At 42.3% G+C, this 24,249-nt stretch overlaps 1 protein-coding gene across 18 annotated transcripts in view; it reads left to right on the forward strand.

Moving 5' to 3' along the window:
* Positions 1–24,249, forward strand: part of tmcc1a (transmembrane and coiled-coil domain family 1a) — a 48,680-nt gene that overhangs the window by 18,301 nt on the left and 6,130 nt on the right. For 17 of the 18 annotated variants that reach the window (XM_037104454.1, XM_037104466.1, XM_037104455.1 and 14 more), the window contains 2 exons: positions 22,919–23,176; positions 23,390–24,081. In XM_037104454.1, coding sequence (XP_036960349.1) covers positions 22,919–23,176; positions 23,390–24,081 — 950 coding nt within the window. Of the gene's footprint in view, positions 1–21,089; positions 21,292–22,918; positions 23,177–23,389; positions 24,082–24,249 lie in introns of those variants that run through there. The other variant, XM_037104468.1, reaches the window with a different exon arrangement.

Raw genomic sequence — 24,249 nt, forward strand, 5'->3', positions numbered from 1 at the left:
CAGTGACATATCCATAGTTAGACGGTGGGAGGAACACCTTAAATTTGGAGAAGCTGTAAGAGCAAAGGTGCAGGAAGCTTATCAACCTACTGCTGTGGACAACGGGAATATTTATTTTAGCCACCTCAAAGCAGCCCAACAAAAACATCAGTCCAAGTGTAAGCTATATTTAAAACATTTTCAGCTTTACCTTGCTTTACCTTGCTGTCAGAAAGCCCATACCAACTGAAGCCATTATATTGCTTCCTCCAACGCCACCAGACTCCATTGAGTTTGAGGCTATTTTGTTTGTGTTGTTGTGTGACTTCTGTGAACCAGAACTAACCTTTTAAAACACAATAACACAAACACACTAAGCGATCCAGGCAGCGGTAGACCAGCAACTTCCATGTTCCGTGAGGTACAATTACTGTTTTTAACAAAGGAGTCTAGTGGCTTTGAAGACAGAATAAATGGATAAAATGGCTTCAGTTCCCCGTCAGAAAAGGCTGTCTAACAGCAAAGTAAAGTGATAGAAATATTCTAAATATAGTGTAGACTTAAACTGATTTTTTTTTGCTTTCAAGATCCTAAAATACATTTTGCTGCCACTGCTCACAGCAGTACATAACATAGCTTCAGACAAACTTTAATTTTAAATCTCAGTTATGTGAAGGCAGCTAAAAACTGCATAAGGAAAAGTTATGACTTCTTAAAATTGACTAATAACTCAGAGTGATAAAAAGAAAAAAAGGCTAGTTTTGTACATAATGTGGACATGAAAAAAAAATGAATGACATGGAAAAAGGTCTAAGAATTTGTTTCCTGAAGCTCCCCAAGTTTATGTTATTGTGTGAATCATATAATGTAAATGGACTGAAACACAAACAGACAAGTATCTTAATGTTTGTCTCTTCATATTGATCAGGCTGGGCCTTGAAGAATGAAAGAGTCCAAATACGCCAGTGTTTAAAAACTGGGTCAATTTATGAATCAGAACAACATCATATTAGATAATGAAAGAATAAATAAATGTATTTAATCTGTATAGCTAACCCAATTATTTTTATGTTGGTCTTTGGATTGAACACACAAAATGACAAGATTTAGAGAAAGACATGTAGTGTGGCCTGATAATGCCATACTGTTAGATATTATTTTTAAGGGAGAAGGAAAAAGAAATGTTGCTTGATTCTCTCTCCGAAATGAGAGAAAATGCTTGAAGGTTGTTGAAGACATGGTCAAAATAGATTGTTTAAAGACTCTATATAAAATTGTGTGTTTTTTTTTTTTACTTGAGCAGTTTGATACGTGCCATCAAATTTCAACCATGTATTTATGGTACATATAGTGGCTCTCACTAAAACGATTCCTGGAGGGTGGAGGGGGGGAATAAAACAAAACAGAATTAATCACCGCATTTTTTGACAATGCACACCCACTTATGAAGGATTTTGTCCTCCTTTATAACCTCACCATTGCTGTCCCGTTAGAAAGTGGAAAGAAGCAGTGTCAGTGGGAGGTGCTGAACATCACCTGGTCTCCTGGGGCTTGTTCCGTCCCTGGTAGTTTAACATCCTCATCACTGAGCTCTCATCATCGCTCACCTCCCGAGGCTACTGGCTGTGTGTTGACGAAAGCGCCTGTGCCCTTCACATCAGGACACCGTGGCTCGTCCTGGAACTATTTTGGGAAGATTGAGTTGTTTGAAAAGACAAACACAGGTTATTTGGCAGCTTACAATTAGTTTAATACAAGCTGATGCTTATTGAAACTGTCAAGTCTTATCAAACCACTTCCACCACAGTCATAGTCGTGGGGAAGACAGTCACAGAAACAGGCAGTCGAACCCTTTGTCTAATCAAACAACTGAGTTTCGGTGGCCTTTCAGCAGAGAGAGAGAGAGAGCCACAGGGATGATGAAGCATGTGCTCTTAGTCTACACTGAAGGTGATGTCATTCCACTGCTGTGTTTGCCAACTATCAGCCCGTGGCAAATTGTTTTTCAGGCACTCTGAGTGTTTCAGTTGTCAGTGTACCATCACAACTCTCTGTGGTTAACAGTTATTGACATGAGCTCTGAGAAACTTATACAGTGTTAGAGTCATGAGGAAGTAGCGTGAAGCCACTAAATGGATTGGCTGATCTGTGACTTATGGTTTGTACTAACTTTCAGAGAGGAGCCGCAGCATTTTGAAACTTGTCTTCTTCTCTGTGCCGTAATCAGTCTTTCAGTCCACACAATCAGTAGTGGTATGTTTGACAGTCGGCAGGTGTGTGGCAGTCAATTCTGTGGTGTGTGTTTACGTGTGATGGTGTGTGTGTGTGGCAGGAAGACAGTCATTGATCAGAAGAACAAACACCAGTATTGACTGTGAATTAAACACAATGGATCTCCTGTTCTGGCCCTTAATCCTGTCCTGTTTACTGCGCGCTCCTTAATTACATTACTTGTTTCCAGTGTGTTGTGTGTGTACTTATGTGTTTGTACTCAGATGTCAAATTAATTGGTGTTGGGCCGCCACAAGGCGCCAGGACAGCTTTATTACTCCTTGGTCCACACAAACCCAGAAAGTACCAGAAGCAGTCATGTCACCATTACTGCAGTGGCAGCTCCCTAAAATAACCGCTTGTTTGAATGCAAGAGCTGTCCTAGAAAGTGAAAATCTTTTCTATTTTTAACTTTACTTTCTGTGAAACATTAGTTATGACAAAGATGCAGAGGAAATTGGGAAGAACATGTGCAGCTACTTCAACAGTGTTGGTAAACTACAGCTTTGAAAATAAACTGAATGCAAAATACACAAGCCTTCACCTAATGAAGAGGAGTAAACACTTTACACTTTTGTTAACATAGCTCAAGATCGACTCTCGAGGACTTGTCTCACAGTGTGATCTAGAACCACAGTTTTGAATTGACAGCCAAAGATTTGTGTCTGACAACGTTATGAAAACAATTCCTGTGGAGATAAGCCTTTTTGTTAAATGATTTTGTAACCAGAAACACAAGTCTGGCTCAAGAAGAAGTCTCACACTGGAATCTTGCCAAATCTTGAGTTGTTGCAGGAGGACAATGTTGGAAAGGTAGGGCAGAGTTGGAGAGAGAAGTCTAGAGTCTAGAATTTATTTCCAAAGTCATGGCTGACTGTATGTCTGATTTGGATCTAGATGAAGCAACAACTGTAACAACTTAACTTGTGACATTTCAGAGCAAGACTTCTCCTTTAAGAAGACTTTCTGGTTACAAAGATTACTGGAATTCCACTTTTACCAAAATCTCTGATAGGTGATCAACTGGACTGAGGATCATATCAGATGACTCACAAAATGTTTATACTCCACTCTACTACTACTACTACTACTACTACTACCACTCATATATAATAATCTAGCTGCTTTTGTTCAGCCCTGTTTATTCTTGTTCCTTGTGAGAGAGCCCACCCAGGATCAGTAATCAGCCAGGAGGTCCGTCCCTGTGAAGTATGTGTTTTTTTTATTCCTGTTCTTCACCTCTTCAACTATCTTTCTTCCTTTTTCTCTTTTTTTTCTCTCCACCCTTTTACCCTCCCACTGTTTGTCTCACTTCATGTCTGAGAAACTGCCTTTCTTTAGCTTTCACTCCCTCTTCATCTCCCTCCCTCTCATCTGTGTCCAGTGCTCAGACGGTGGAGCCGGCTGCCCATCTCCATGGTAACAGGGTGATGTTCAAAGAGGGCCATAGCGGCTTTACCCAGCTGAACGCTCACAGGTTCACAGACTGATTTTTCAAGCCACCCCACCAGCCGAGTCTGGTGAAATAACAACCGCTCAGGGAGGGGGGAAAGTGTTCGCTAAAATTAGACCCCTGTTCAAATTCGTCAATTCGTTTATTCTCAGCCTTGTAATTAAGCTTTCTCTTTTGTCAAGTATTTGAAATGGCAGAGCTACTTGGGAGACGTGTTGGAATGGCACCCCGTCGCTCAGATCTAAAGCGGCAGCGCTGTTTCCTGTTCCTGTTCTGGCACATATTTAAATTGAGTCCTCTGAACGACGTACAAAGACAGATGTGAATAGTGTAGCTGTGATGATAAAGAAAAGTTTGACAGTTAACAGACCTCCGAGGGGCTCCTGTCCTCCACTTCAAAGAGAATGAACAAACAAAATAAATAGATGCCATGTTAATGTTTTGTTGAACTATTTAAAATATGGAGAATAGCCTTGAATCTATGTGTGTGTGTGTGTGTGTGTGTGTGTGTGTGTGTGTGTGTGTGTGTGTGTGTGTGTGTGTGCGTGTGTGTTTTCACATGTGTGCTTGAACTCTCCACCCAACTGTTTGCGCTCCCTTTGAAGCGTAGCCCCAGCCTGTTTAATTAGGCTGTTGAATATTCATATGTGATTATACATATAGGCCAACGCCCTTATCCAGTGTTGGTTGCTATTAGCATTCATGACAGCGGGAAACACGTCGGGCTACTCCACACACACACACACACACACTTACAGCTGATGCATAACAATCAATTATGTGCGCGTGAAACCATCCAGGCGGATGTGATGGTGTGAAAAGAAAGGACTGAGAGAAGGGCTCAGAAGAGAGATGGGGTGGAGGAATGTTTTAGATAAATGTGTGTGTGTGTGTGTGTGTGAGAGAGAGAGAGAGAGAGAGAGAGAGAGGGCGGGTGTGGATCAGCAGGACGGATGGAGTCGTGGGGAGAAAGAGAGAGGAAGATGGAGCTGCAAATTCTGAGCCATTTTTCCCTCTCAGTTAGTTTGATAGGTTCTAATCTGAGCTTCAATGAGGAAGGAGTCTGCTGCGGCTCTCTGCCTGCTTCTCTGCTGCTATTAATAGACAGATGTCTGAACCAAAGCTGGTCAAGTTCACTCTTCAAGGTCATTGACTATTAATATGACCTGAGAAAAGAACGTTTTTTTTTTTTATTTTTTTTTTTTTGACTGATATTCAACCTCTTGAGAAGTAGATTCCCCGCATCTCTTTATCTCTGCCTGGATCATTCACTCAGTCAATAACTTAGCTGTATTAACACTGGTGATCAAAATACTTAGCAGGGGGCGTACTTGTAGCCTGATGGAATATGCTTAAGTTTCTTGTTCTTGTCTGTGCAAGGGGTCATGTGCATTTATGTGCACATGTCCACAGTGAGTCACTATGGGTCATCCTTTGTGTATTTATTTTTGGCCTGCAGCTGGTCCTTCCTCTTTGGACTAGTGTGTGTCTATGTGTTAGAGAGAAGGAGAGAAGAAATTAGTGTGGGTATGCACGTGTTTCTATGCTGTTTTCTCAGCCGTTGCAGGATTGCCACATACTCAGTCAGTCACTGAGGATGTTCTAGTCAACCTTGACCCACATACATGTCAGTGCCTCAGACACTGTCCTCCTGCCGGGTTAATTGTCAGGGCTTTGACTGAGGAAGCTGTCAGCATTAAGTGTGAGAACGACTTCATTCCAAATATGCACCTTAATGAAACATGATGTGTTTAGTTTACTTCTCTTTGCTCAGGGTGGTGGTTGTTTTCAAAAGGAAATTACTCATTCTGAGGGAGGCAGAGCAGAGAAAACAACACAGACTGACTGAGACGGGGCATGCTCTGCATCCCTGCCACTCCCTGCTCTGTCTATATCATTTGTGTGACTCTGATGAATTATGGATGAGGCTATAGATCGCTGAGCTCAGCTCTGCTCCACTGACCCACTTAGAACAAACATGCACACACATTTCAAATCTGATCAGAACCTCTAGGGAAATATGGTCATATTTTCTCTTCCCTAATAACCAGAGCCATTCCTCTCTCATTCTCATGTGTGTCAGCCAGTAGGAATCCAAAGAATCTGTCATTTTTTTTACTGTTTTCATCCCACCAGAAAGGCTCATTCCCCACTGGGAAATTACCTCTTGACTACTGAAACAAAGCTATTTATTTGTGTTTGTTCAGGCAAATAATGCAGTTGGCTGAAAATGACACAGCAACACAAATAGGCTTTTTCTGCTCGCTGACACACTAGTTTCATCGTCCGACATTATGTATACTCAACTCCCACTTTGTTTTTTTTTCTCTTCTCATGATCTTCTGACCTTAAATATTGCATAAACAAAAATGTCACGCAGTTTACCGCCCGCACTCACGCCATTTCTGCTGTTCATCTCCTTGACATATCCTCCCTTCCTCCCTGCTGTTAGTGTCAGCCCACAATGCACCTGTGTGTGCCTGGATGTGACTGCCACATCAGGTCTGAATTATGTTAGATAAAGGGCTGAATGTCTGTCAGCAGGAGGACTGATAATGAAAGAATGCAAAAGAATTTTTATTGACAGGAAATGGTTGGCAGACCAGTAACGGAGGGTACTGTCCATACAGAAGATGACAAAATGTGTAGAATATTTTGTGCTCTAGCTCCCCCTTCTGGATTGAGGCTGAAGTTGCTTGTGATATTAATTTATTGAAATATTCTATTTTGATCTATTTACCTTTTTATATGGGTTATTCTATGTTGAAGAGAATGGGGAAAGCCCTCAACTCTCACAGAGAGTACAGCAGACTGATTCTGACTTAGATGTGATTTTGACAAGGGTCATACTTAAGAGTGAACCATGATAATTACTGTGTGTTTCCCAAGTCATGGAAATTACAGTATGTTTGTGAGCTCGGTTTTGAAAGTTAGCTTCAGTACATAAGACAGTCTCCATTAGATAAACTGAACGTCCTCGAAGATTTTCATTAGATAATAGCTGTCAAGGGCTGACGAACGCTATTAGCCAAATGCCAATCCTCGTTATCTGTCCTCCTGTTATGAAAACTTCTGCTTCCTAGCGGCCTAATTCACACAGTGTTGTCTCGCTAAAACATCCCAAACAGTACCCAAAGCCCCAGACCATCCAATAAGTCTGTTTCAAAGTGGGCAGTGAGGTCAACATTGGGGAACAATGCATGGTATGGGGTTTGGTTGGAGAGAACAAGAAAACTGAGAAGGGGCCAGACCAAATAATCTCTCGGGGGCCAAAAAGCTGGGACTGTTTGTTCTAGATTCTCCATCTTCCTGCTTATGAATAGGCTGGCGGTCTGTTTGGGCCTGCATACTGCCCCATGGTACTCTGGGTATTGTACAGCATCCAGCCAGACCAACTCTGCTTTTTGGGCCAGTGCCCTGTCTGTTTCCATGTTGCATAACCAGGATGGGTTTAGTATAAACTGAAGCAGCTCCAACAAATACCATTCAGCACCAATGGACAAATGTTTCCACCCACGTACTCTCTCTGTTTCCCTTCATGTACACACATTTCTTTGCTGTGCGTACACACTTTGTCTCACCCCATTAATCCACAATGTAAGTTACATATCACACCATCAACTGCACATTCATGCTCCTTCATGCTATCTGTTGGCACTTTGTATTGAGCAGGGCGTACTTTTACCTCTGAATTGCCCCAAACCTACTGTAGCTCGGGCATTTCTGCAGTGGAAGTTCTTATTACCTTATGACCTAATTTAAGGTCACCAGATATAGGATGAGTACCAAATTATACTCACTTATTGATGCCAGCCTAGTGATTATTTTCATCAAGATCCATGAATTTTCCCCTGAGAAATTAACTCAAATGTCAAAAACCTCCTATCTCACAATGTAAGAAAGAAAGTTAAAAAAAAAAAATCTTTATTCCATCGCTTTCCACTCCCTTCCAAAAGTTAATGGGATCTATATTGGGCAGGAACCCATTCTTCTCCCAAGTTTTGTGGAGATGTATTCAGTAGTTTTTGTGTACTTCCTCTGACAAACCAACCAACCAACCAACCAACAAACGTACACAGGTGATAACATAATCACCTTGGCTGAGGTAATAACTTGATATCAGCTTACATATCGGCCAGCCGGTTTATTGGTCTAACTCCACTTGAGATAAATTGGCATGTCATATACTTGTATTTTCCAGTGACTTCATCGTACACTTACAGAATGCACAGGCAATAAAAGATAACAGATATGCTGCTTTCATTTTCAAAGGTTCAAACATTAGACAGTATCTTAGCAAACCCTCATGTACACGTGTTGTATTTTCATGATTTTAGCTGATGATCAGCTGCAGTGTTTTTATAACATTTCTTAAGTAGAATATAATTCCAATGAAAACAGCAATACAGATGTGAAGGTATGTGGTTTTTGCAGAGTTAACAGGAATACTTACTTCCAGAAAAACATGTTGATGTAAACCCTTTTCTAGATGCTTTGAGTATGGAAGTAGATGCTAATGCCTGGATGAGAAGTCTCAAAACACCCACACAAATGCAGTGAAGCTTACACATGACAGGAGGCCTCTAAATGCAGATATTTTGAATGCATATATTTATGGATTCTGTTACACTTATTTTAAAGAAGTATACGTGAGAAATACAATTGTAAACCTATTTTATGCATGGGTTGTTTTTTTGTTTTGTTTTTTTACTTATATATATATATATATATGCAATGATACATATTTATGTGCATATTGTGTAAAAATGTGTTTGTGGAGAGTCATTTATACATAAATCACAAAAAACATTTATGAATATCGAGACCTATCTCAGAATTTGGACGATTCATCAGAGTAGCTAAATACCACAGTGAGAAAATGTGCTACTCAAGTGTCTGACGGAGAACTGATGTTATTCATTTTTATCTGTATCCAGACAGGAGATGGGACAGAGAACACCTAATTGTTTGTGTTGTTGTTGTTATTGCTTGTTTGTTTTCCTTCCTGCCTGGCTCTTTTAGATGCCAGTATTGGAGTTGGCCACTAGGATGTTTCACGCTCTCTGACCCTGCCAGTCATAATGGCCTCTGTGTATAAAGTGCCCAGTGGTTTATGTAACTGCTAATAGGGCCATTGATTATGCTGGAGCTTGGACAGGGGGCTTCTTTTTATTGGGAAGGTATTGTTCACCAAGGCCTGAGCCCCTAGTCATGGTTGTCTCCTCTCTCAGGCTTGAATTAGCCCCAGTCCGTGCTCACAAAGCTCTTGGTCTTCTGGCTTTATGTAACCTCTCGCACCCCCAAACCAGTGCTGCAGCATAACTCATCGCACTTTACGATCACATGGAGGGGATTGTGGTGGTCGCACACCCCCAATTCAATTCAAGTTTAATGTGTTATTCCTACTCTCCTTATGGAACTCTGTGTAACATGTTTGCTCAATATACTCTGTCTCCAGTTACATCAGAGCTGGTCTCCTCCCTTTCTCTTCTGGACTCTTCCATAACCGTTTTGGCTGTGTGGAACCCACCTGGCATCAATTCAGGATCAGGATCTGTCCCTCGAATGACAATGAGTATTATGTATTATTGAGGATCCTGTTGCCTCTGCCTTCACGTGTGAGCTCATCAGTTCGGGCATTGTCAATTCAAGATGTACACTGACTCTATTTTTAAACCAGAAACTGGAGAAAATATTGTGCGTGACAGATCGGATTTTTGTTACATTTTACTGTGTTGGTGAAGTTGGAATCAGCCATAAGTCTCAAATGGCTCATTAGTATCTAATCATGTGCCAAGCATTCTCTAAATAATCCCTGCATCATATTAAAAGCTGCCTTTGTCCTCAAAATACTTTATTGTCAACAGTAATATCGAAAGGCATAGAAATGATTACAAAAAGACTAGCTTTAGATCTGTCAACCTTAATCTTAATTAAGGGATCAATTCGCCCAAACGTTAAAATTCAGTTATTATCTACTCACCCCCATGTAGATGGAAAGTTTCATATTCCACAAAACATTTCTGGAGCTTCAAAGCACAACAGTGGTGCAGCATTCTCCTAAACAAATGAAGTAGATGGGGTCAAGTCCTCAGAAGCCCAGAGTTGAGTTCCCAAATGGCTTTGAAAAGACACTTGTTCAAGCTTTTGTACCCACTTCAAAGCATGCTAACGCTAACCCTACACTTAGCATCTATAGTCAAGTTTTCAGGTTTCCAAAAGGGGGTAAATAATTTCCCTATTCCTAAATTTTGGATCTGAGGACTTTAGGAGAATTTGGATTTCGCTAGACGAGCTGTATGGAAAATATTTAGAACAAGTCTCTGCTTCAGTTGTTTAGGAGAAGGCTGCAACGCTGTTTTGCTGTAAAGCTCTGTACATGATTGGTGGGCCACAAAACTTCACTCGACCTTCCATTGGCATGGTAGTGAGTAAATGAGGACCGGAATTTTCATTTTGGTTAGACGTAAAAGATGAAGCTGTACAAATTGCTGTATAATACTCATCTACTTAGGTCCATTAGTGGTTCATCTCAGTTGTTCATCAAATGTAGCGTAATAGCACAAAAATGTTATCCTAAATGTTCAAAGCAAAATGCAAATAAGGCCTTAGAACTACAATGTATTAAGAGAATGCCTGTGTGGGTGTTTTAAGCTATTTATCATAACATTCATGGCCTTGCTTGAGCCTTTGTACTTTACATATTAAAGAATAATGCAGTTGAGGTGGAAATATTTCCAATTAATAGTCATCATCTGCCAAAGTTTGATGTGTCTGCATAACATCGGTGGAATGCAACACTGTCAGAATGATTTAGACAGTTATTTTGGCATGAATACCATTCATAATCTGTTTTCATATTCATTTCAATAGGAATTGCTAAACTATACATAACATGATACTGCAGTAGCCTAAAGTCCTACAGCTGGGTGTGTCAAGCTGTATAACTAGATAAGCATGCCTGCTCTGGATTGGCCACATACATCACAAGTTCAGCAGGTCGTGTCCACTAAACACATGCATAACATGCGTGTGAGTGTGTGTGTGTTTGTGCGTCAAACCCATTAAATGAGACACCACAAAAATCAATCCTAGACATGAACTTTATTGCCAGCATAATGTGACTCAGATAAACATGTTTTAGGACAGAGACACAACTCAGATCCCAGATCTGTCTCTGTAGAAAATATGTACATTTAACTCTATTCTTAAATGGAAAATGTGACAGCTAATTTATTGTATACACAAACTGTGTTCCATCACTAACAAGATGTATAATCGCTCCAGATCTAACCCTAAAGTCTGGAACAAATTGAAGTGCCTGAGAGTTCATGTATAAACTGGAATTTCTAATGTAATCATAATAAGGCAAACCAGACTTATTTTGCCATCTTATTTTACATGTAGCCAACATGAATTCCGCTGTTCTAAATAACACCTTAGACAGGTTACAGCTGTTCATTCTGTCCCCTGAACGGCAAATTTGGCACTGATAGGGATTTTTTTTTTTTTTTTTAAAAAGAGGCCCTTGATGCCAACATCTCAATTTTCTCTGTAGCTTTCGGACATCAGTCACTTGTCCAGGCATGGGAATACCCCCCTCTATGAGTTTGTCATTGCGGACCCACTCTGCTATTTTAGGTATGTTATTAAAGCAGGCTGCCGAAGAGTTTGTATAGATGTCCTCCTGAGTCACCCTGAAAGCTTGAGTATTCCTGGACTGACAGGAGCTGCTGGGGGCCACAAACCATCCAGAGAGGAGTTAGACCTCAGGCTGAAGTGACACTAAGAGCAGGGTTAAGAATGAGTGTCTGAAAGGAACCAGTGTGGGATTCCCCTAAGTGACTAATGATGGACAGGAAGGTTGCAGCAGTTGGCGGATGTCATACCATGTGCACCTGTTTATCTATGGCAGGGGTCACCAACACGGTGCCCGCGGCCACCAGGTAGCCCTCCATGGACCACATGAGTAGCCCTCAGGCCTGTTCTAAAACTGAAAATCAAATATTGATATTATCTGTTTCATGTCATATATCTGTATCAAGTCCCTGGTGATAATTATTGTGAGAAATCTTTAACATGATCAGTGTCTTCACATAGATGAGTATCATTAATCATTAATAATCATGTATGACTAAAGGCAAACTGTGAAAATGTGTTATTTCACAAGAGTGTATCAAACTGGAGCCCTTCGTATGACTCAGTACCCATGAAGTAGCTCTCAGTTTCAAAAAGGTTGGTGACCCCTGATCTATGGTATTGAATTCTACTGTACTGGTGTTATTTGTTGGGGTATAGGACAGAATGTGTTGTGAAAATACACTAACACTGTTGTTAAACAAAAAAAAAAACCCTCCATGTTTGCGCTGCCTTGTAGGTCATTGTAACAGAGTATACTCATTACAATGATTGTGTAATTGTATACCATGATACTGTGACACTGTGATTGTAACGTGACAATCTAATACTTCAGTCTTGCACCATAATTGACACATGATGTTACTGATATATTTCATACATGAATCGAATGTGTGAAAAAAAATCAATTAAGCTTTTATTAGTTCCTGTATGATGTTTGTTTATTTGTGGTCCATTTCCAGCAGCTGTTTAGAAGTTCAGACTTAAACAGTTTACTTGTCAGCTTGTTAACACTGAAGTAATATCGTATCCATTTTGTATTGGAGAGTGGTTACCTTAACCATTGTCAGGATCTCCCAAGTTGTGCTTACTAAGAGACACTGCTCTGCTGCCTCCAGGTTTATCTAAACAACAATTTGGACTTACAACAGCATGCTTCATCGGTTTTTCAGATTCAGAGTGTTGCTGTTTTAAATGAATGGTTAAAGTTGCTGGCCAACATTGCCTTTTTCAAATCTTTAATAGCAAGGCTTGAAAAGAGCTCTACTTTCTTAAAGTTGCACTATTTAACAATTTGCCATGTTTCTTAATCCTACTCCAAACAAATAGGGGGATGCATATCAGTGGGGTAACCACTAACTGCTGCTAACTGTAGCTGGTACTAGTGAGTTAGCCCAGCCAGTAGCTGATTCTCCTCTTGGAGCTCGGAGCACTGGGGGAGTAGATCTCTGCAACACAATACATCGATGACTTTGATATATGGTTAAAACTGTTAATACTACACATTCTGTTGATAACTTTAGTTTTTTTGGTTTGTTTTTAATGATTTCATCTAGAATTCTTACATTTTGCGACCTTTAGGGAAATTGTGCTTCTTTGTTTATCCTGTATGTCAGATTTGAGTTTGTTTACTGGTTATTTCTCATTCCCCCTTTTCTTCTCTGTTGAAGTACTTTGTACTCTTTTCCTCCACGTTCTCTTTTGATTGACTGGTGACCAGATCTGTTCTGTTTGCTTTGGCAATTGTCCTTCAGTCATTTACTGTAATGTGTGCGATTTCATTGCATTTTACTGTTTAGAAAGTGGAACTATGAATTAAAAACACTAAACAACTGTGAAGAATTTTAATTACAGATTTCACAAAAGCACAATGTAGATTCGCCATATTACACAAAATATAATACTAATAATATTAGACAAAGATAAATGTTATATAGTGTTTATTTTAAGGGGACCTTTTTTATGTAGTTCTGAAGAATGAGAGGCCTAACCAGCAGTGCTGAAAAGGCAAGAGCCATGTAGTTTGGGGGGTATAAATGACCAAAGAGTGTTTGATAGGTGAGCATTAATTAAATGTTTTCTTTCACGGGTTCCATTTACTGAAATACACAAGTCATACCCACATGTACAAAGAACTGGTTGTTGAGTTGAATGTATTGTTTGCCTCCTAAAGCCATTGATTGTGTGTTTATGTGCGCGTGTTGAAGTGAAGTGAATGAGTGATTTAGATTTAGTGATGTGTAGCTTTGGAATCGCTAAACTTTCTGGACTTTCCTTTTGCAATGTTATGACTGGGCTCGGACTTTAAACCACTCCTGCTGCCATGTGTCCCTTTCGATTCAATACTGGGGTCAAACCAACATGTCACACACTTCCACTTCCATCTGAGAGCAAGTTGTTATTATATAAGCAGCCTTTTCCTTCAAGCCTACCCTCTCCCTCTCTCCTGGTCCCCTAACTCCTCCCGCTTTCTCATTAAAGCCTTTATTCATGCTCCTCTCTTCGCCTCCCTCCTGTCGGTCTCTGCACAGGAGTCTTTAGTAGCCCTTGTCCTGCCTAACCCCCTGCACTCCCTGCTTTGCTTTTTCTCCCTAATTGGTTTGTACAATTCTGGAAGTGATGGCTCACAAACCCCCTGACTTTATCGTGGAGAACAATGGGCCACAGCTCATAAAATGGTGTTTGTGCTTGTATTTGAATATGAATCTGCATGTGTTTTAAGGTAGCAAAGGTGACCGTCTAGCTGTTAACCACTGGTCATTGATAGGAGCCCCAGAGCAAACTGGAATTGAAAATGTTGTAGTGGATCATTTCTATTTCCACTTGGCTAATAAACCAGAATCTACACTACATTTGATAGCTGCAAAGTGCTGACAAACAGTTTTCTCTCTACATAATTGCTTTATCTATTCAGTAATATAGTAAAAGTGATCACAAGGCTATTCAAACACTTCTTTCATCAGCGGATAAGTATCCGATGACGTACTCTTAGATTGTAGTCATGTGTCCACACATATGCACAGTTTTGAATAGCAGCTTTGTAATCGTCATATGACTGTGTAATCTTGTGTTTTTTTTAGCCTTGGATTCCAGTTTTTTTCTATCTTAAATCTAAACAGTCCACTGCTGTCCATGTGTGAACTTTATGTTATACAACCTTGGTTAAAAAAACAGAAACACATGCCACTTTTAGTACAGTTAAGTACATTTAAGTTCAGTTCAGGCAGTTCAGTGTGTGTTATTGGTCAGCAGCAATACGGGCAAGCAGAGGGGTGATTCATTACAGCATGATCGCTCAGGAAACTGATTGGCTGCGACAATCAAACTGTGAGATAATTGAAAGGCGGGAGCGCAAGATTCTTCTCCCTTTCTTTCTGCCTGAGCTCGCCACTGTTTTGGAGCTGAGCTGGCCTAGAAAACTCCAACAGAAGAAAAGCCCCCCCTCCCTCGCTTCACAAAGCTTTCTCACAACCCCTCACTCCTTTGCTCCCTCTCGCTCCGTCTCCCTCTCACTGACAGCTCCTGGTGGGCTCTTTTTTCCCCGTCTGCTCCCTCGCTCCCCTCACATCCGTCCTCCGGGTCTCTGCCTCTCTTTCTCTCCCTTCTGAGGATTTTATCCCCGACGGATTCTTTGAACACTTAACTTCACAGTAAACTCTTCCTGCCTCCATCCAACCCGGCTAGCCTTCATCCGATTAACCGCCTCGGCTCCATCACCCCACACCCGCTTCAGAGGGGACCCTTTGCTCCAGAGGAGTCCTTGCTCTCCCACCGATGCACGTGGGAGTCGTGCTTGGTGAACCGCGTACGTGTTCCATAGGCTGTCTGCTGGTTGCTGTGCACTGTGGAGCGTGTGTTAGCACTGAAGCGTGGCCATGGGCTTTGAAGAGCGTCTGCTCTGTGAACCAGCAGCACAACTCCCCCTAGATTCTGCGGCTGTCAATAGTCATGGCACATTGCTGGAGGGACTGAGCACTCTATGGATTCTGGATATTCAATTAAGCCACCAGTGATTCCCAAGAGTCCTAAGTGGAGTCTTTGTCAAGTGGACTTTGTTTGGGAGAAGTGTCCTGAGTGATGTGGGTTCCTCCAGGGCCAACCTCGTCCCCTCATCTCCCCCGGCTATGGTTGTCTCCCGAGGGACACGCAAACAGATAGACAGAGCAAACGAAGTTCCAGCCGAATCCGTGCGCATGCGTCTCCCCACTATGGAGGTCATCCTCAACCTGGTAACTGCTGAAACCTCTCCACAAGTCGCCACCAATGTGAGTCTCCACCTGTATAAGTGTGTGGTCATCATTTTAATCATTATTGTTGTGGGGTTTGGGACACTTGCTCTTTAATGATTAATGAATCCAGTGAAAGGGCCTACAATGATGTGGTGTTTACACTATATGGCTACTCACCTGTGTGTTGTGACTAAATACAGTACCGCGTTGAGTCCATATAAGGTGTTTCAGAGACTCAGACGTCACAAAACCTGGTAGGAGACCAGTCTGGTCTGAAAAGGATTTTGTCTTGAAATCGCAGGGATTGAAAGTCTTTGTTGCAATAACGCGGCCCTAGAAAAGCCTTTGTTTTTGTTTTTTCTCTCTCTCTCTTTTTTCCCCAGACCTGCACCCTCAGCTGCTGGTGTGTGTTTCTTTCTTTTAGATGTGAACACGAAGAGCTTTTCTCACACCCTCTGAATTCCTTAGGAAATGCACGGGCAGGCATTGGCTGTGTGTGTGTGTGTGTGTGTGTGTGTGTGTGTGTGTGTGTGTGTGTGTGTGTGTGTGTGTGTGTGTGTGTGTGTGTGTGTTGTGCATGATTATATGCGCAGCTAATTAATAAGTGCATGTGTTGAGTAAACTCCCTCTCGTCAAGCATGATGTTATGTAATTTTCCATATCCAGTGAATGGGGGACATTGTTGCCACACTGGGTCCCCTTAAAGGACACAAAAAGCGGATTTCCATTAAAAACATCTCTTTTGTGTCAATTTCAGCACTGCTTAATTTGGCATGGCTGAGTGGGAACTGAAACCACAAGGACATGAAAAGAGGTCGGAAAAAAAAATCAAATAGTTTGGGGTTAAGATATGCCACAGAATTGTCCCGTGCACTGAAATAACTATGAATAAGGAACAAGCTCTTCACAGTCTGCTTATGTCACCTCTGTTCCACACACCTTCAGATGCAAACTGGCTTTTTATCATTTTTATAATCTTGATCATTACTGTCATTTTGTTGCTGTAACAAACACAACTAATCAGTCAGTCAGAGATGATTGACCTCCCTGATGATGAGGTCAGGGAGGTACAGGTGGTATAAACGGAAAGAAGACAGCCTAGAATGCAAAATTATAGTTTACAGGTGGACAGATCACAGAAATCATTTAGACACAGCACTAAGCTGGCACCTAAAGACCATGTTTCTTATGTCCATCATGGATCCAAAGTCCCATCCCTCATGAATGTTGGACTGTAGATAAGGGGGGTCGGAGAGACAGCTAGCCCAGCCTTCAGCTGCTAAAACTTCGATATGCCCTGACATATCAGCACTACACCTTTTGAATAGTTTGCTTGTAATAGGAAAGGTGTAGAGCAGAGCGGATTTCCCAGAGAGAAACCTGAAGTTACAGTATCGACGTAGTATCACTCTTGCATCTCGGCACGTGAAGTCGCTGCTTCGCAATAAACCTGAGCTGACATCACAGATGATGGTGCACAGTCACTCCGCAGGAATTCGAGGCATAACAACCAACAAGGTACTGTAGATTTAAACTTGACCTTGACCATCAAGAACTCACCTTTTTTTTTTTTTTTTTTTTTTGTAAAAGAAAATAGAGAGGAGCTAAGATAACAGGCATTGCAGACCATGATGTTTATATCCAAAACAATCACAGCACAGCTCAGTGCTCCAGTTTATGACTGCCATGTTTACGCTAAAAGCCGTGTTTAACACCTTTATATAAGCTATAAGTCTAGAACATAACAATCATTATGGTGATCTTGTTTCAGTCTCAAACACATGGTATAAAACCCCATGTATATTTAAACAAAGATTAACTGTGGTTCAAATTCCATTCAACCTGACCTGGTTGGGGTGAAAATATTAATCGTCGTGTGACAAGGAGCTTAAGACTGTGTCTGTTTCCACTCTGGCTATCAGAACATCTCGACTTTAACTAAACAGGATCTCACCTGAGTCATCTGACAAACACACATTAGCAAACACATTAAACAGGAAACAGAAGAAAACATGATGGCATGTCTGAAGCTCAGAGGAAAAGAGAACTGAGAAATCATCCAAAATTTATAGGAAATGGTGTTATGACAGCATCAGGACATTTTCTGCTCTATGACCTACATTGAGCGTGCAGGAATTTGGGGCATATGTGTGTCCTGTGTGGCTGAGGAAGATTGAGATGGGGCAGCACAAGATGTTCTTGTTGCCTCGATCTAATTATGTGCATTAGCTCACTAATTCTGTCCAAATGCCTTTTTGTGTGAGACATACATATGGCCATATGATAAGCTTTCCACGGTAGACGGCCCTCCTGGTATTACGAGCTGATCGGACATACACCGCATGTATATCTTGCCCATCATCATTGTTTAAAAAATCTATGCTTGGTCGGAGGTCGGATGCTCCAATTACAAACTGCTGCAGCAGCCGAGTCACGGCACAGAGTAACAGAATTCATGTTTCACTTGTAACATACGTGACAATAGCTGACTGACCAGAAGATGGCGGAGCCTTGCTGTGCAAACGAATAGCAAAACCAGACTTAAAAGCTGCCACAAGTACAAAACGTTCAAAAATTACCTGAAATTGTAAACCAAATGGAAGTAAACAACAGTTGTAATGTTGTGTCATTTATGTATTATCCACTGAAGTTAACATGCTAACCAGTTAACCTTGTAATACTGATTGGAGCTCCCAGTCTGGACCGCTATCTGCATGGCTAGCTGAGCTAGCTAGCTAACGGCAGCTACAGTTAGCAGTATTTAGCAGTGGCAAGTCTTATATATTACATCTTAATGAGGAAAAGAAGTTGGTTCCTTCACTGCTCACCTCCAATTGGAGGTGTGCAGCATTTTGCTCGAGGCTCTTCATCTAACAGCTCCTTCTTCTTCATATACTCCCACAGAATGAATAAAAATAGTAGCTGACATCTTTCAAAATAATCCGCTGTCAACAAATCAACAGCAATGCTAAACGCACAGAACACATTGCATTTTCCGTGACTAACCTACTTCAAAGTTTCACCAGTTGAATGCTTTTAATATGAAAGTGCAGCTGTAGGAAAAATGTTTTTTGATTTGCATTAGCAGTAAATTAACAGACAGCGAGCATGCCGGTGAACTGTTGCCACTGTTCTCAGAAGCTTTGTAGTCACCACAGCAACCCTACTGTAGGTCTGAGTGTGTAGATTTGTCTGGGCACTTCCCAGGCTTCTGATGGATCTAAAGTAAATCAGGGTTGCCCTTTCACGGCTTGAACCAGTTTTACATGGATCAGAGGCACATTGCATAAAGGGGCCCACCAGCAGTTTTGGACATGGGTGTAGTGAGAACAGCCTCCTTTAAGTAAAGGTGTGGGGCATTCAAGAAGCCATAGGGCAGTGGACAGGTCTGTGCAGACCCCTTTGTCTTTCTTACTGATAATCAGAGTGAGATCAGACAGCCCTGCCCCCCATTACAAACACATTCTCAGCCTCCCCCGTGAGGCTGCACAAGCTTCAGTGATGCAGCGCCTGTCTCTTCTTGCTCCAGTGGCTCAGCACATCAACATGTTTGGCTGTGTTAACCCAGGGAAATTAGTCTAATCCGTCAGCTCACCATCTTTAATTACATGCATGATTAGTCCCAGAAAAACTTGACCGTTTGGGGGATGACACTGATCCTACAGACAATTTGTTCGACTAACTGGAACTTTTTATCTGCATCAGGGATGAAGCATTGCTTCGCTATGTGTGGCAGCATAACAGCACAAGTCTGTATGAAAATGAGATCATAACTGTGCAGTGATGAGTCATAGAGCAGTAAATGAGTTGTCTGCAGAGCTGTAGAAGAAGGTGAACCACCTGGCAGACCGGCTGTGTGGTTCCTCCATTTACGTAACTGAAATAATCAGCTTACAATGACTTTATTGATCAGTGACAGGGTGTTGATTTGGTGCCAGTGTGTACTGGTCACTAGGTCCTCTTATCACAATATCTAAACCCCCTATCTACTCTGTACTGCAGGTAACTCCAGTTCAGGGTTCAGCAGATGCGTCCTTTGCCCTCTTTATCTATATCTTCTTTCAGAGGGCACACATTTGGTTATTCATGTAATTGAATCACCTGTAAGACGAGAGCAAACTGTGACATTTGTGTTCACATATCTTCACATTGGTGCCCATATAGATGAAACGAGCCCTTCATTCACGCCCGCCATCATAAAGCTATTAATATTGTTTTGTTTATAGCCAAGAACAGGCCAGGTGCTGCTCTGAAACGTCACCTCTCAGTTCTCAGCAGCGGCGCAGCAGGCTGTTCCAGTCCTCTGATTCATTTGATCAGCTTGGCCGACCATCAAGAGGATTTAACAATGATTACTGTACCCAGCATTTGTTACAGTACATAGAACGACTCATGGATGTGAGCCCTGCTGTACAGTAATCAGCATCTTCTAACCTAAACCAAATAACCTAAAATGTTTAATGATTTGCCAAATCTGTAGTGTTTCCCAGTGCACAGAGGAATGTGCCCTCTTTGGCTCGGTGTAATGTGTGTGCTGGTAAGAGACGTCAGACTGGTTTTTCTTGCCCTCTGGTGCTCCCGTCTGTATGCTAGCACAGGCACAGACACAAAGACTGGGAGCTGATATAGTTTCAGATCTGGGCTCAGACTCCCAGTCTTCCCTGTGCCTTCCCTTTTATTCAACTTGATACTGTAACCTGTATTTGGACAATTTGTTGTCCAGCTCTGGCGTAAATGCAATAGTTTTATGTTTAAGTTTTTAATGCCTGTTTCTGCATTGTCCTGTAATATGGTCCACTGGAGGAAGAATCCACGTTGCTGAAAGTGGCAATACTACCATATAAAAATATTCCATAGCTTATTGAAGTTCTAGTTCTAGTTCTAGTTGCTCTCTGTTGGTGGACTGTCGCAGAAAATCCAGCCTGTCCTTCACAAAGAAATCCAGTCCAGCAGTATTAAACAACCTTTCATGTCTTGTTCCGCTCACATGCGGCAAAGAAAAAGGTGATTTAACCCCCTCCCCTCTCACGTTCCATAATCATCTGTTATGTACATATTTAGACTATTAATTTGGCATGTATGTGAAAGTAGTATTTTACTTTTATAATTATCAAGTATTAAATCCTCACGTGAAACACAAGTGCCTCTAAATTGGCCCCTAGCACAGTACCTGAGTTAATGTGGGCGTCTCAGCTGTGTTCAGTTGCTGCTACAGAGAACTTGAGTCAACACGCTTTGCCAGTAAAATTGATTATTGGAGAAGTGTGACACAGAGGTTACAGCTGTAGTCTTATAGGTCTAGTAGTGTGCGTTATCAGGAGTTGTGCTAATGTTCCTGTGTTTTGCTCTTTGGGAAGTCAAATGAAAAAGTCACTGACTGTGGAGCTATTTCTGCTCCGGCTGATTGACGGCTGCCTGCCGTGCAGCTCACAGGGTGATGTCATCCCTCAGCTGGGAGGGGAGAGGAGGGGGGGCAGGGGGCGGGGCCTCCCAGTTGACAGAGTTCCAGGTGCGCTTCAACTTTCACAACAAGCCCGGCGAGTTGGAGCGGCAGGAGGACCGGGCGAAACTTGAGGGAAAACCGGGAGCGGAGATTTAACGCACTGCTTGATTTTAGCTGATTCGCTCCACTGAAGCGTCCGGACAGATGAAAATACAAGGCTCGCTTTTATTCCTGAGATAATGCACTGGGAACAGTTCCTCCGCTTGACTAACGGAAAGGTGAGCCGCTTTTTTTTTTCTTTCTTTTTTTTTTTGCGCACGCTGTGGTCGCTTTTGTGACAGAATGAAAGAGAGAGACATAGAGAGGGTCAGTTTGGTTAAATTTCTCTGAGGAAGAAAGGAACTGTAATCTGGGTTTGTGGTTTTGTCCCGGGCGCGTTGTGCCGTGTGTGTTGTTGACTGTGGTGTCCGTCATCAGTTAGTCATGCTGTTGCGCATGCAGGTGAGCCTCGTCTTGACCTGTTATGGAGAGGTGATACCGGGATGACTGATGGATGCCAGACGCTCATCCTCCCCCTGGTCCTCAGCTTTTTCTGGGTCGCGTCAGACCCCTCCTTGGTCCTGTGGTGCGCTGTCGGCTCCAGCTGCTTATTCTGTGTAAAAACGACAAGACGAATATTTTTGATCACTCACACACACACACACACACCCTGAAGCCCGATCGGCCCCAGCAGTATCGCAATGTTCTGCCTGTTGTTCCCCTGAGGTGTCTGAGGAAATGAGTCACATCAGCTGCCTGTGATTGAAGGTGCTAGGTTCATCATCTTCTCAGGTGGAGTTTATCTGGTTGTAAAAAAAAAAACAAAAAAAAACAAAACACACACACACAGGAAAAATCCAATTTAGCTTTTGTTTGTTTTTTAGAAAACAGGTGTTTGTGGCTTTATAGACAAAATCTGTCCGGTATCTGTGAAGGCATCACACAGAAATATTCTTAATCTGCGAAACTGTTGTAAACAAAAATCTAATATCCTGTCAGTCTTGTGTCATATCAGTGTTCTCTAAAACAAACAAAACTGGACTTGGCTGCTAATGTTTTCATTCTGTCGTTGCCTGTTTAACAAAAGAAGATGATTGGCGAATAGCTCTGAACTCACAACTGGAAGAAGAAGGAATAATATCAATAATAAATAATGATTTAAGAGAGACTTTTCATATGAGAAATACAGGTCAGTGCTTTACATCAAAGAAAATACCATAATTAAGAACCATAATTAATGTAAAGTAGGGTGGAGAAAGAAACCCACATTGATTATAGTAGTAAAAATAGGATGAAGAGAAGAATGAAATAGAATACAGAAAATGCATGACATAAGATGGAGAATAATACTAATAAAGATGACATTCAAAATACATTTAAAAGCAAAATGCTAATGAAAGCTTCAATCCTGTATCAGTAAAGTCATAACTTGTTAAAGTCTAAAGTGAAGGCATACATTCTTAGCTTTTCTTTTTAAAACATTTAAATGTTTACAGTAAAACTGTGTTCAAAAATAAGAATGGAGCTGTGAATGGACAAGCTGGAAACCATGAGGTTTTTTTTGTGTTCTACTTTCTTTTCTCTGTGAAAACCCTGAATGAAACAGTAATATCTTGCACCTTCCTCTTCGGGAAAGCTGACCGCGAGTGGCCTTTTTAACCGTCTCAAAATGCCCTCCGCCCAGGCGACTGGCTGCAGAAATGCAGAAGCCTCTGCTTTTATTGTGTGTCAGCAAAATGACTAAGAGTCTGCAATATGCAGCTCACACTTTTCTTCCCTCTCCCACCTATTTTGTTTTCCTCCTTCATCCCCAATTTCCTCTTTTGACCCTTCACCTACTCCAATCTCCCTCTCTGTCTTCTTCAGATCGACCGGCTGGAGGTGAGCGGGCTGGGCCAAACACCGCTGGCAGTTTCATGTGGGGCAGACGGTTCGTTCCCGGGAGGTGAGGATGCCACCCCAGATCCTCAGCGCACTAAGCAGGCAATCGCCCAGCTGCAGCAGAAAATCCTCAAGCTCACGGAGCAGATTAAGATCGAGCAGACAGCCAGGGATGACAACGTTGCTGAGTACCTCAAACTGGCCAACAATGCTGACAAACAGCAAAGCACAAGGATCAAACAGGTAAATGAGGAGCCGCTGCACTCTAAGAATCTGTTTGTGTTTATTGAGGAGAGTAATTGTCTTCTATTTTTAGGCTGGAAATTTCTGTGCAATAACACTAAAACCTGTTCGTCCAGTTTTTTTGTTGAGAAGAAACTCACCCTAAAGTGAGGTCATTAATTCAGTGTAATGGTTATTCCCCTGACAAATGAAAACCTGTTCTGTGGCTTTCAGGTTTTTGAGAAAAAGAACCAGAAGTCAGCGCAGACCATCCAGCAGCTGCAGAGAAAACTGGAGCACTACCACCGGAAGCTGCGGGAAGTGGAGCACAACGGCATCCCACGCCAGCCCAAGGATGTTCTGCGGGACATGCAGCAGGGCCTGAAGGATGTCGGAGCCAAAGTCACGGGCTTCAGCGAAGGCGTGGTCGACAGCGTGAAGGGAGGCCTTTCCAGCTTCTCCCAGGCCACCCACTCTGCCGCCGGAGCCGTCGTCTCCAAACCGCGCGAGATCGCCTCGCTGATTCGTAACAAATTCGGCAGCGCTGACAACATCCCCTCGCTCAAAGACTCTCTGGACGACCCCTCAGTGGAAGAAGGTGTGACGGGGGCTGGCGGGCGTTCGCTGGGTAGCGCTGGGCATCACCTCCAACCCAGTCCCAAGTACGGCAGCGAGGACGACTGCTCTAGTGCTACGTCAGGCTCGGCAGGGGCTAACAGCACCACAGGGGCCCCTGGAGGCCCCCCCAGTTCCAAGGGCAACACACTGGAGAGGAGTCAGAGCTCGAGCCTCGACATGCTGCTGCAGGAGTTGCAGGAGCTGAGGGAGGGCCAGGCGAGGCTAGAGGAGAGCCTTGATGGTTTGAAGAGCCACTATCAGAGAGACTACACAGTTGTTATGCAAGCACTGCAGGAGGAGCGCTTCAGGTAAAATCAGAACAGAGGATGTGGTATCACACAGTCTTGAACAATATCCAGTGACGCTTAAGAAAACACCTAATGATCCAACAGTGTGTAATCAGTGAGTTATGAGTTATTTTTGGAAACACACACACCGGGACCCATACTGATCATGTTGTTGTGTCATCAAAAAAG

This window comes from Acanthopagrus latus, chromosome 7 (assembly GCF_904848185.1).
Source record: "Acanthopagrus latus isolate v.2019 chromosome 7, fAcaLat1.1, whole genome shotgun sequence".
Taxonomy (NCBI): domain Eukaryota; kingdom Metazoa; phylum Chordata; class Actinopteri; order Spariformes; family Sparidae; genus Acanthopagrus; species Acanthopagrus latus.